This window comes from Alexandromys fortis, unplaced genomic scaffold, assembly GCF_014885135.2.
Source record: "Alexandromys fortis isolate MF-2015 unplaced genomic scaffold, M_Fortis_MF-2015_v1.1 scaffold_193, whole genome shotgun sequence".
NCBI lineage: Eukaryota > Metazoa > Chordata > Mammalia > Rodentia > Cricetidae > Alexandromys > Alexandromys fortis.
Window position 1 is genome coordinate 1421628 of NW_026068083.1, and position 14308 is coordinate 1435935.

Consider the following 14308-nt stretch of genomic DNA (forward strand, 5'->3'; position numbering starts at 1 on the left):
TTTTGATTAAAGTATTGTGACTGTATATAGTTCACTAAAAATGTAATGTATAATTAAGAAATATAGGTTAGTAGATAATCATATATAATAATCAAACTTGTAGTCATGTTAGTTAGATTTTCTATATGTATAGAGATATATTTCAGATGGATAAGCACTCTTCAAACCTTTCAGAGACTACAGAATATGGCATTTAAAATGTTTTAAATTTTAGGACTTTTCATGACAATGAGACACATCTGCTCCTGGCAGCAGCAATTACTTCAAGAGGAAGATGGGCATCGAAGAGGCTCCTCATGGAGTTTGCTAGCCATTTGGGCAAGAAACTGCCCTTGCCTAGACTGCTTGAAGGTATGCTGTGTGAACTGGACATGCAGCACCCACAGAAAAATGACTGCTGAACTTGCCTAAAAGTGAGACAGTCCTTCAGGGTTCCTGCTTCATGACATTCTGCCAGACATTCTGCAGGACATGAAGAAAGTGACTGACAAACTGTCAATACAGGCAGAACTGTCTTTGAAATTTCCTGCTTCATGGAAAAGTCTGTCGGGTTAGAGGCTGAAGATGGATGCCCCAACAATACAGAAGAACTTTGGATGACTGTTCACACAGCAAGATGTCTCTGTCAATTCTAGAGTTTTGGAAGTTGCTTGCAATGCACTTCCTGTTTGCTTAAGTAATATTATAATCTTCTAGAGTCTTTGATGGAGTTGAGGAATTTATAGTTACACTTTCCCTTAGTTGTGATAAAAGATAAAGTAAATATAAATACTGTAACTGTAATTCTTGATTGATACCGGCTTTGTTATATGTAATTTTACTATGTTAAAGTTAAACCCTTCCTTTTTATTTAAACAGAAAAGGAGAGATGATGTGGGAGTTCCCTCTGTATGCTGTGATTACCATTAATGAATAAAGAAACTGCTTTGAACCTATGGCAGGGCAGAATTTAGCTAGGCGGAGAAAACCAAACTAAATGCTAGGAGGAAGAAAGCAGAGAGAGGGAGAAGCCATGTCGCCCTGCCGGAGAGAGATGCCAATTTTCATAAGCCACAGTCACGTGGCCATACACAGATTAATAGAAATGGGTTAAATTAATATGTAAGAGTTAGCCAATAAGAAGCTATAGCTAATGGGCCAAGCAGTGATTTAAATAATATAGTTTCTGTGTGATTACTTTGGGGCTAAGCAGCTGAGAACTAACAAGATTTATGGCCCTGACAAGAGCAAGTATCCTGCTTTCCGTGGCACCACTAATATGTATTTCTTGAAACTTAAGATAACAAGAAAGCAGCAATACATTGAAGAGGATGAAAGACAAACTAAAAGAGGGTTATGGAAACCCTCACACTGCTAGGGCAAATCAAATGGTTCAGCTGGCAGTTCCTTTTTTTTTTTAATATTTATTTATTTATTATGTATACAATATTCTGCCTGTGTATATGCCTGCAGGCCAGAAGAGGGCACCCAACCCCATTACAGATGGTTGTGAGCCACCATGTGGTTGCTGGGAATTGAACTCAGGACCCTTGGAAGAGCAGACAATGTTCTTAACCTCTGAGCCATCTCTTCAGCCCCCAAGCTGGCAGTTCTTTAAAGAAGTAGATGGAAAAGCTATGTAAGCCAGGAGCTCGGCCTGAAGTGGACTCACAAGAACAATGAAATCCAAACTATAGGAATGTTCTCATCAGCAATACTAATAGCAAGAGGTGAAAATCACCTGATGAAAGAACAAACAAAATGTGGCCTTTCACAACAGAATGCTACCCAGTCCTTAAAAGGAACGGCATTCTGACGTACTACAATGAGGATGAACCTTGAAAATACTCTAAGTGTGAAAGAATCCAGATAAAATTCTGTCAGCTATGCAAAGCCAGATAAGCCCACAGACAGAAACTAGACAGAAAGAGCTAGGACAGTGGTTCTCAACCAGTGTGCACCCTCAATGACCCTTTCACAGATGTCATCTAAGACCATTGGAAAACACAGATATTTACATTACGATTCATAACAGTAGCAAAATTACAGTTATGAAGTAGCAACAAAAATAATTTTATGGTTGGGCGTCACAACTTGAGACACTGTACATTAGTAAGGTTGAGAGAAGAAGAGTTGGAAAGAAATCAATATAACCATGTGGATTTTATCTAGAAAGTAAGTACTAGAAGTCCTGCACTACTTTTCTAAATCCCCTCTCTTACCTTCCAGAACTCTCTCTCCAGAACTCTGAGAATTAGAGAGGCTGACCGATACTGCAGAGAGCCTGCTGCATAGGAGGAGCCTGGTACCCGTGGCTCTACCAGCCCAGGATGGTTACAGATCCGCTGTAGCCGTGTCAAGACACTCAAGACACTGACAAAGTGTCCACTCTTCAGAGCTTCCTGGGTCCTGCTCATAGAGAAGAGGCAAGAGTTCAGTGTCAAGGGCAAATGTACGTTCATCGTTCAGTCTCATCATCAGTTACTTAACCTTAATTTCAGAAACATAGGAACTAACAAGATTTCCCAAGACAGTGAATTAGTCATATTGCACATTCAAGTCTACATTCCTACACAGGTCTCTACTAATTCACTCTAGAGATCCAGAGACAAAGGGTTAGTACAAGCCAAATCTCAAGGAAGACTGTTCCTTTGTAAAAGGACCATGTTTCAATAATATCACGATCACTTATCCTGGGGAGTAGAAGCACTCAAGGTATGGATTGGCATGTAAAAAGAACCAGTTAAGTCAGAAGGTGGGATCAGAATACCCCAGAAAGCACATCCCCTGGTCCTGCAAGGAGAATGCACAGATGAGATGGTAAGCAGGCTTCAAGCCAAACCCTGCTGTAGTATCAGAGATACACAAGGCACACCAGGATCAGGGAACTGCAGTATGGAATAAAGCTCTTGAACGAGGAAGGGGCTCCCAAGTCAGGTAATGAAGAATGGCATCTGGAGAGCTTGAGAGAGGGATGTAGAACCACAGTAAGATGCCTGCAGGCTCCAAACCCAAGCAACTTATCAAAAAGGTGCCTAGAAAGAACTGGGCTCAGGAGGTAGCCTGAGCTCCTGGTGAGAAGTGCCAGTCTCAGTTACTCGGGAACAACTTAGGTATACAACAGAGAACAGTGGGAACCCTGAGAAACATTGCCAAAAGAGAATTTCACAGTAAACCTAACTTGGACAACAGGAAAGCCAGACACAGCCAGCCCTGAGTCCTGTGATAAAAGTCTCTGCACAGTGCTAGGCACAAAACCAGAATAATAAACAAGACAGACTATCCATCTAGCTTAAAAGAATAAATAGAAGTGGAATGTGATATTTTAAAAACAGTTGCCAAGTTTGGCTTCGAGTGGGCGAAGACTGGGATCTACTTCCCTGAGTCTAAGAATGATAGATGCTTCCAGAGAAAGGGCAGGTGTGTGTGTGGGGGGGGGGGGGTGAGTATGTGCAGACAGGAGCAGAAATGAAGCTGCCTCAGAAAGCCAGAAGCCACGAGAGAACCCGAATGTGTCTGATTTAGTGTTTCTATGCATCTGGACAGTATAATATAGAAATGAGGGCCCTACCTCAGGTTTTTGTCTGGCTGTCTGAGCACCTAATTGTATCTAGAAACCCAAAAATGGGACCAGGATGCACAATGGCTTAACACACTAACCCTTGAATTGTGGCTCACAGAGGAGGAAGGAAACATGGAAAAGTCTCACTGTTATCCTCTTCAGAGCAGGTGTCACAGAACCAGAAAAAGATCATTTAGACAGCTGTTCTAGATCCAATGCTATGACCTCTGACATTTTCACAAAAGATGACATCACTCCCAAGCTCAAGCACCTCACTATCCAGCTGGAACAGTCACATATCAATCTAAATTCCCTGAACAATGATTTGCTAGAACTCCTAATGGAGGGCGATCTAAGTCATGTAAGAGTAACTGAGCCATATTTCTCCTGCCTGCTGACACCTGACCTCCAGAGACGCTCCCCCCTTCCCACAAAATTACCTCTCACTAGCTAGAACTAGTGTATCACTAAGGTCAAAAAAAGAAAATGTCAATATCTTGCTGAAACATCAACATGGCCAAGTATTTTCTGCTCAAGTAGCTTACAGTGTTTGGGGGATTGATACAGTGAGTGCTTTGAGTGAGCATTCCCTGCTCCTCTTCAGCATTAGATGATAAGCTGAGTGTCTCATTACTAATTCAGCTTGGCGAAGACTTCCTGGGAAACAGCCTATAAATGAGCAGCCATTCACTTTTATACTCGGTCCCAAGATTTCCAGTAAGCCTTTTAAACATGGTGCAGCAATGCCAAATCATTTCTTGAAGGCATCAAGGAAGCCAAAGGCTACTCCAAGAACTTTAGACAGTTATTACTTTTTCTTAGAGACTCACATATACCCTGTGCTCAGCAAACAAAAAGTGGCAGGAGGCTGACCAGGTTCTACCTGCCCATCATGAATGGGCCTTGTGCCCCACTGCCTTCCTGGTACAGCCTACACCCAAAGCTGTCTTGTATGCACTTGCCTTAGCTGTAGATGGAGGCCTTAGCTAAGGCAAGTGCATACAAGACAGCTTTGAGTGTGCCTTAACCACAGCACCATGTTCCTACCCAGAGTGGGAAACCTGTGAGCCAGGTGAGTGAGACTAGCCTGATGGATATGGACTAGGTCCACAGATGAGAGACTGCTATCATGTGAGGTCATAGTAAAAACACATGTGGCTCTTCTCAGCTGTTTTGAGTTGAAAGAGTACTGTTTAAGTCCTGAGAACTCCAAGTCTAAAATTAAAATCCATTTGAACTTTATTTCCACAGTTCTTGAATTTGTTTTAGACATAAGACACCAGAGAGAACAAAAAAATCAAAGCAGCCATGGAGAGGATTCAGAGGATAAAAGTTGAGCCCACTAAATGACATTTAGGGCTACCAGGCAAGAGTTGGGAGATGACCTATTCAGGTCACAGGATTCTGTAACATGACATGGAAACTATGCCCTGGTTACCTTCCAGAAAGACCATACTGACCCAGTAGAGCAGTAGCTACTTTTAAAGAGTAAGCTGGTCAACCAGTTGAGTTCACACTAACCACCAAAGCTAATGCAACGAGCAGCAGGCAGCAGAACAGACATCAAGCTACACAAATGGCAGGTGTGAAGATAAAACTTATCTAAAGGCAGAATAAGCAGAAATGTTAAGAGGGGATGTTCTGGAGATGGCAGAGCTCCTGGTTGACTCAATTATAGGCATACTCACTGAGGCAACAGGGTGCATCTGCTTTTCATTGTTGAGGGGCAGGTGGGCAAAGCAGCACTTACCTAGGCTGTAGGATGACATCCTCATATAAGGCCTTCTGCCGACTGGAAAGGCGGCACTTCAGAACATGCTCATACTTCCTGGTCAGCTGTTTCTCCACATCTCTCTTTGTTCTCCTCAAAATAAATGGCTGTGTGACCTGAAGAAAATAACAACCATTTTCTCCCCCAAATAATGCCATGGTATATTTAGCAGAAGGCAAATATGCTTTAAATGAGTCAGCTGCAGTCACCAAAGCAAACATACCCTGTGTAATCTTATGACCATTTTGTGATAGTAATCCTGGTTTTCCTCATTGGGAGCTTTCAGGGGGAAGCTCAGGTAAGGCCTGGAGATCCCAGGAATGAGAAAGTGTACCATGGTCCAGAGCTCCAGGAAAGTGTTATGCAGAGGCACATCGATCAGAAGCAGGCGCTGCTGGCTACAAACAAAACGAAACAATGTTTGAACTCTGAAACACACAAGGAGGCTACATAACTCTTCTCCTTGGCAATGTGTGGAGGAAAGTGAAGACAGCAACTATACAATGCCTTCAAGAATGGACAGGCACAGTAGGACACACAGCACTTGGAGAAAGGGGTGGGATCAGAGGCAGGCAGACTTCTAAATACAAAGGCCAGCCTGGCTTACAAACAGAGCCCAGGCTAGCCATAACTTTATAGTAAGACCCTACCTCAAAAGAAAAGGACTGACAAAGGAACTCTGTCTCAGGTCCAACACGCTATGACAAAGAAGAAGGAAATTTCTCTTCACTAAATTAATATATGTATACAATGATTCAAGTTTAAGAATCTTTAGGTAAGAACAAAGAACACTTGGAGATTTGGAAAGGACAGAACACTTGAGTGAGGTCAGACCTCTGCAGCTTGAAGATGGCTTCCCAGTGCCGCTCAGTCATGCCCTTCACCCGTTGCATTTCATCAATGACAAGGCATTTCCAGTGCACCCTTGAGAAGGCAGTGTAGCCCCTGAAGAACTGCTTAAAGGACGTGATGCAGATGTGGAAGCTGTTGGGCTCAGTCCACTCCTGCAATACAGAAAGAAGCCCCCTGTCTTCCCTGAAACCATCTGAAGAGCACTGCTGGGCAATCACTCAGACAAGCTACACACATCACCAGCAATCCGACCTATTCTTCATAACAACTACACAAGAAAAAGTTCAAGGCATTCTTATTCTTCTCTGTTCTTCTAGAACCTTTCAATGACAAATTAGGCTGCTTTAAAAGACATAGAAATTTTCACTGGGAAAACAGATTACCACAGACAATTCTGGTTTTTATAGTGTATAATCTAAACAAGGAAGGTAAGAAATGCAGATGTCTACATGGCAACTAACTGCAACAAGATATTTAAAGCAAGTGTAGAATGGAATATGGTCTAATGCATCCCCTCTAAAACTATGGTGAACTGGATTCCCACTGTGGCAATATTAAGAGTCGGACCTTCTCAGTCCCTAAGTATAAGTCAGAGCTTTATGAAAAGGTAGCAAAGATCCAAGTGAAACCATTCTGCATTTCTGCCTTCCCCCAAGTAAGCACACAACAAGAAAAGTGTCATCTTCGATGATGAAAACAAGCCCTTGCCAGATGTCAAACCTATCTGAAACTTGGCCTTAAGACTTCCAATCTCTAGAACTTCAAGCAATCCATTTCTGCTCTTTATAATTATCTTCTCTGTGGTGTTTTTTGGAGGAGATTGTTTTGCTTTGTATTTTTAACAGCAGGAGAAAAAGACCAAGACAGATTGTAAAAGAGGAAATGTGCCTAAAGACCCACCCTTAATAAATTTTACTTGACGTAGTGTCTTAATCCTGAGCCAAAATTTCAAATAATGGAAACTAATCTATACACATTCACTTGGGTCCTGGCACTATTTAGTATTAGGGGCCAAAGGAAACTTTTATCTGTCACAAATATTCCTGTGAATAATCCACAGAAACTATTAAGAACTCAGGAGAACTCACACACTCCATTAAGCTTGTGAAAATTAGCACAGTCTTGAGGCCGGAAGCACTGCACTCTCTCTCCAGACAAGAACTCATTTCTGAACTATTTTCCTTACATTACTGGGAAGTGAACTCAGTCCGCACATGCCAAGAAAGCACTCTACTACATATGCAGCCCCGAGGGCAAATGGGGCCTAAAGTCTAAGCATCTTTCACCCAGGGAACTGGGTGTCCACCCTGTGTCCTCTATGTTTCTAAGGACTCAAATTCTAGAACCACATATATATTTGGTAGCTTACAAATAAATGTTATTGGGGTTGGAGAGATGGCTCAGAGGTTAAGAACACTGGCTACTTTTCCAGAGATCCTGAGTTCAATTTCCCAGCAACCACATGGTGGCTCACAACCATCTATAATAAGATCTAGTGCCCTCTTCTGGTCTGCAGTGCAGGTGTACAGGCAGGTAGAACACTGTATAATAAATAAAAATGAAAAAAAAGTCAATGATACAAATAATCACATTAAGCAGCATGTAAAGTACTCACATGGCTGAAGCAGGAAGATCGAATGGTTGAAGGCAGCCTGAGCTACATAAGGAGATTCTATGTTAAGAAAAATTAAGATATCTAGCTTTATTTCAAGCTTAATTATTATTGTGGGACATGTGTGAGATATGTCTGTGTAGGCATGTGTGCACCACAACACACATGTAGGGGTCAGAGGAGAACGTTATGGAGTTGGTTTTCTCTTTTAAACCTTCAGACAACTTTTAACGATCAAAATTAGGTTGTCAGACTTGTATAGCAAGTTCTTTTATCTGTTGTGCCATCTCTTCAGCCACTGTATATCGTATTTAAAAGATGCTTGGCTAAGGGTGTTCACTGGCACACCTCTTGTCTAGAATATGTGAAACTTGGGCGGATCCCCAGCAATGCAAAATAAACTAAGAGAGAGGGTGGTAGAGGTTGGGTGGCAGTACCTGTCTCTTTGCTTTGAGTTCTCTGTGGCTGCCAACATAAGAAAGAGTTTTGAGGCCAGGACACCAGCGTTTCAACTCAAGTTCCCACTTGAGTATGTTACAACTCCTCATGACAACAAGATGAGGGCCCCAATTACCTATAAAATAAGATAAAAAGATATGAGATCCAGGTGCCTAAAGCTGAGTTTGATTAGCTTAGTAAGTATGTGGCCCATGGGGAAAAGCGAATACCAAGGAAACAAAAACTATCCTCCAGCATAGATACACTGCCCAGAATAGGGGCAGGTGCATCCCTGCTGCACTGTAACAGGGGACAGGCTCTCCAGAAACAGTGATGAAAAGAACAGACAAAAAGAAAACCAGGATCCACTGACAACCATATGAACTTTTATCATGAGCCAGAGAAAAAAACTCTTGTCTGTTCCAGGTGTGGTGGTGCATGCCTTTAATCCCAGCAGAGGCAGGCAGAGTTTTATGAGTTCTAGGTCAGCCAAAACTGGACAGTGCGACCTTATCTTAAGAAACAAACTACTAACAACAAAAAAAGAACTTCTGTCTATGGCAAACAACAATCCAAAACAAGACAGCTCCTGACGTGGGACCTCAGACCCTGATTGAACCTTCCCAGTAGCAAATGACCTGCAGTCCAGACAGACAGGTACCTCCTTAGGCACTTCTAGGTAGAGAAATATCCAATGGACCCAGTGATCAAACTTAGTCTGAAAACAGCATTTTACAAGTCAGAAGGTGTAACCCAGAAAACAAACTTCAATTTCTGTGTCATAAATGAAATGAATACAATTAAGGGTCAAAGACAGAAATAGCTGATTTAAAGTAATGCTACATTTCACCTATCTGTGGCCACTGCTGAAGCATCCCTGCTGGTTCTGAAAAGAAAGTGTTCAAGAGAAAACCACCATTTCAATAGAAGTTTCAGAGAAAAAAATTTATCAGAAGTCAATAATTTTTGTCCTTTTGGTGGTTAGTGCTAAGGATCAAGGCAGGATCTATCTAAACAACAGGTCAGAGAGACGGCTCTTCCAGAGACCTAAGTTTGATTCCCAGCACATACAATCAGGCGGCTCCAGGAAGATCTAACACCTCTGGCCTTGAGAGGTACCCATACACAAACACACATACCTACACACAGACACCAACATACACATAATTTAAAAATTAAAATTCAATCTTTAAACTCTAAACATACAACCTTACAAGTAAGGAAACATGACCAAACCCAAAATGCCTTTCTCTAGTAAAATAGGATTAAAAACCTAGAGTGGGAGAGCACTATTGTTCTTACACAGGACCTAGGTTTGGTTCCCAGCACCCACAAGGCAGCTCATAGATGATTTTAACTCCAGTTCCAGGAGAGTATATGCCTCTTCTGGCCTCTATGGGCACCAGGCATCCATGTGCTATATAGACATTCATATACGTAAAACATAAAAAATTAGTAATGGGTAGAACTAAGCATGTGGAACACTAGAAAAGCCTTGCCTAGCACACACGAGGCCCTGAATTCAATCCCCAGCATGAATGGAAGGAAGGAAGGAAGGAAGGAAGGAAGGAAGGAAGGAAGGAAGGAAGGAAGGAAGGAAGGAAGGAAGGAAGGAGTTGGAAAGGTGGCTAAGAGAACACGCTGTTCTTGCAGAGAACCAGAGTTCAGTTCCTGGCTCCCATGTTAGGTGGCTCACAACCACCTGCAACTCCAGTTCCAAGGGACCAACACTCTTTTCTGGTCTTCAAACACAGACAGAGACACATAACAATAAGTCTTTAAGAAGAAAAAAAGGCCCAGGTAATGGTGGCAAACACCTTTAATTCCAGCACTCGGAAGGTAGAAGCAGGAGGATCTCTGTGAGTTCGAGTCTAGTCTGGTCTACAGAGTGATTCCAGTACAGTCTCCTGTCTCGAAACCTTTGGGGGAAAAAAAAAAAAAAAAAAAAAGGGCAGCTGGGCAGCTGGGCGGTGGAGGCGCACACCTTTAATCCAAGCACTTCGGATGCAGAGGCAGGCAGATCTCTGAGTTTGAGGTCAGCCTGGTCTACAAACTGAGTTTCAGAACAGCCAAGGATACATAGAAACCCTGTCTCAAAAAGCAAACAAACAAAGAAAAATAGAGGGAGGGAGGGAGGGAGGGAGGGAGGATGAAAGGTGAGTACCAGAGAGATAGATGGCTCAGAGGTTAGGAGCACTGGCTGCTCTTCCAGAGTTCCTGAATTCAATTCCCAATAACCATATGGTGGCTCACAACCATCCACAATGAGATGTGGTGTCCCCTTTGTACACCAGACTCCATATAGCCTATCCCTTCTGACATCAGCAGCTGTTAGCAAAGTAAACAAGCCCTCCCAACCTAGGCCTGTAATGACACTATCCTCTGGCTGAAACAGTCACATGTGCACAAAGACTTCCACCCTCCTTCCACATGGACATTTACCACCTTTCCAACTGTACCTATCTACTGCACTATCTCTGAGTGTACCACTGCATTCCAGCCCCACACCCATGGCTCTAGTTCCCTGGTTCCCTCACATACAGTGTGATGGACTTCCTTGTCCTGCCTAAAACTCCTGCAGGTTCACCTACTCATTCCCCTCACAACTAACAATATGAACACTCCTACTTTAGAAAGACAATCACTTCTAACTACGTAGTACCATAGTAAAACTTAAAATTTTAGTAACACACAGTTAATCATTGTCTTAAATGTTAACTGTGAAATTCGAGAAATAAAGAATTCATAAATTTTAATTTGCACACCATTCTAAGCATATTCTGAGAAATGGGGCAATCCCTTTGTCTATTCTATCCACACTGTACATGCCACCTGCTCAATAGCACCTGGTAGAAACACTGGTTATTAGATCCAGGGCTTGTTCAAGTGACACTCAGTAATAGTCCTAATGAGGAAGCTGGCACTTTGAGCATGCCAAAAAAGACACTTTTATATGCTTATTTTCAGTTAAGTTCTGAACTTCAAATGAAACATAGTATGGTTCAGGATTTCAGCACCCACTGGGGTATTAGAACATGTCTCCTGAAGATAGCGTAGACTTGTAAATATAGTAAAACATTTAACACCCTTTCCCCTTAAACAATAAAAAAGGCAGAGTACTTTTTGTCCCATCTTGAATTAACAATTATATATGTGCATCTACTTTAAAATACATTTAAGCCATGGTGATACCAGCTGGGCATGGTGGTACAAGCCTTTCATACCAGAACTTGAGGCAGAGATAAATGGTGAGGGCACTTGCCACTGAGCCTGCAGACCTGAATTCAATCTGATTCCCACATAGTAGAAGCAGAGAACAAACTCTACAAGCTGTCCTCTGATCTTGACAAATGGCCACATATACATATATATGGACATACACATAAAGAAAGAGAGGAGAGGGAGGGAGGATGGATGAATGGACTGACGGACGGACGGACTGTGGGCCTGAGAAGCAGCTTAGCAGTGAAGAGTGAAGAGGTCTTCCAAGGACCTGAATTTGGTTCTCAGTGCCCACATCACATGACTCACAACTACCTCTGCAATGTTCCCATGGGCAACAAAATCCACAGGGCATACATTCACACAGACAAACACACATATACAAAAATAAATAAGAATAAAAACTAATTATATAATTAAACTTTTTAATACAAAGGGCAAATAACAATAAAAGCCCAATACAAGGATGATAAGTCAGGTCAATTTTTCCTGCAACATGGCAAGGACCTACTCTGAGCAGAAGAGACTGAAAAGGTCTTCTCCCTCAGATCCAACACTGCTGGTGGAAAACTGAGAGACTCTTACCTTCATTACAGGCAAGGTGAGCAAAGAAAGCAATGATCTGCACAGTTTTCCCGAGCCCAGCTTCATCAGCTAATATGCCATTGAGATTCTTCCGGTATAGCTTGGCCAACCAGTCAAGTCCTATCTTCTGATAGTCTCGGAGAGCACCATACAGCAAAGATGGAGCACTAAACTTCACCTATAGTGACAGACAGACCAGTTAAGGAATGACTAAGCAATTAGCACACCTTCTCAGAGCCTAAATCCAGAGGCTGTATAACACACCTATACAGTCCCAAATGATTTACAGAACAGAAGAATAGCAATTATCTTTTCTAGCAATTTTCTATGGAGCCTGTTGGGAGGCAGAAAAGATTTCCTCACCGCAGTTGTGACCCGGGCACTGCCCTTAGGGAGGACAGCTTCCGCCACAGCAGTAACTTCTGTGATGTCCTTGGTGTTAGATTTTCCAATACTCATTCTCTCTGCAGCTTTAAACTGATCCATGATGAAGAGTGAGTCAATGAGAACTGAGTCCCTCCGGCTCTCCCTGTCACCAGGACAGTCTTCCACATCTAGAAAAACAATGAAACAGAACTAGAACTGCTGTGGGTTTTAGGAGCCTAAACATAGAAAGAACGGGGGAGGGGAGAGGAACGAACAACAAGAAAGAATACAGAATAATTGATACATTTTTTTTCATTGCAATCCATTTTATACATCCACAATTACATGAATAATTCTTAGGAAACACCACAATCAACTATATCTGGGACTCAAAGCATAATCTGCCCCAACAGCCTGGTGGTTAGGAAATGTCTCTGTTGATTGGGAGCCAATAACATGGACAGACGAGTATCTGAGGTTTTAATGATCTCCCTTCTACTACCATCAAAAGAAGAGGAAAAATTAGAAACATCACACAAGTTTGGAAACAAGGAAGAAGTCTTTGTATCTGACCCTAGGTCTTGCTGCAGAAGGGGACTGTAAAAGGCCCTGAATTCTACAGGAGACCCTCTAACAACTGACACATGTCCTCACATCTTATATCTACCTAATAAAAGCAAAAGAATTAGAATGACTGTCTGGAATGCCTAATAAGTAAAACCAACCACTAAAAGCCTTCAAGTTAATAAGCAAGCACAGCAGAGTCCAGAAAAACAAGACAATGCTTAGGCTCATAAACCACAACACACATCTAGAAAAAATATTTCTAGATCCTCCACAGTTTACCCAGTGCTCTGGTAAAGATAGCACGTTAATAAGTAAAAACCTCAGAGTTTAAAACTTATTCAATTGGAAAACTGCATATAAAATATACTTCTTTTTTTTCTTGGCTCAAATTCACTTGTTCTTTGTTTACAGTTACAACACAGGTTTTATCCTATCCAAAGCCCAAAGTTCCTGCCATAATTAACATGAACTGAAGAACCTGTCCTTGGGTCCAATACCACCAATTTCTTACATCTTATTTTACATATTTATTTTGGCTTTCATTTTAAACCTGCATTCTTTAACACTAAAAACATACCCTCTTCCCCGCTTGACTCCTCATGATCAGGTTCAGGTTGTGGCCACTGAAAATTTGGCAAAAAGGCACCTTCATACAATTTCATCAAATCAATTAAGGGCAATTCAGCTGGAAAGGATGGCAGAGAGAAACAAGGTCATTTTATAACAACTGCCACTTAGCGGTAAAGAAAAAAAAGCACTCAGAAAGGTAGAGCAAAAAGACTGGATAGGTAGCCTGTCACATACACTCCTCTTCCTAAAACAGCTGACATGGGCTAGCATGGCTTATCCAAAATGCCTAAAACTAGATATATTCTTATCTCTTGATTTTCTGGATTGGAGACTATCTATAACTTGTCAACTGAGCACACACATGAAAATCTACTATCAAAAATACTCTGAAATCTGAAACTTCAGAACACCATTTCTTTAATACTCAAAAAGTTTTGGATTTGGTCAGGCGGTTCTGGCACACACCTTTAATCCCAGGACTTAGGAGGCAGATCTCTATGTGTTCAGGTCAGCCTGGTCTATAGAGTTCCAGACAAGACAGGCTCCAAGGCTACACAGAGAAACCCTGTCTTAAAAACCCATTAAAAAAAAAAAAAAGTTTTGGATTTTAAAGCATTTTTGAATTCTGGATTTTTAGATTAGGAATTTATAACCTGCAAATTCTAAAAGCACATTTCTTTTCTCTGAAAATAACTTATACAGAGTCTAAATATTTTTTTTCAGTTAAATTTAGATTTTTTTTGGTTTTGTTCTGGGTTTTTTTTTTTTTTTTTTTTTTTTTTTT

General features: G+C 41.6%; 1 protein-coding gene across 1 annotated transcript in view; it reads right to left on the reverse strand.

The window, feature by feature from the left end:
* Nucleotides 1–14308, reverse strand: part of Ep400 (E1A binding protein p400) — a 105178-nt gene that overhangs the window by 49199 nt on the left and 41671 nt on the right. Inside the window, exons 13-20 of the mRNA XM_050122086.1 lie at nt 13532–13639; nt 12385–12575; nt 12022–12199; nt 8214–8350; nt 6147–6316; nt 5536–5710; nt 5292–5428; nt 2202–2388 (exon numbers count right to left, since the gene is read on the reverse strand). Of these exons, the coding sequence (XP_049978043.1) occupies nt 2202–2388; nt 5292–5428; nt 5536–5710; nt 6147–6316; nt 8214–8350; nt 12022–12199; nt 12385–12575; nt 13532–13639 (1283 nt within the window). The remainder of the gene's footprint in view (nt 1–2201; nt 2389–5291; nt 5429–5535; nt 5711–6146; nt 6317–8213; nt 8351–12021; nt 12200–12384; nt 12576–13531; nt 13640–14308) is intronic.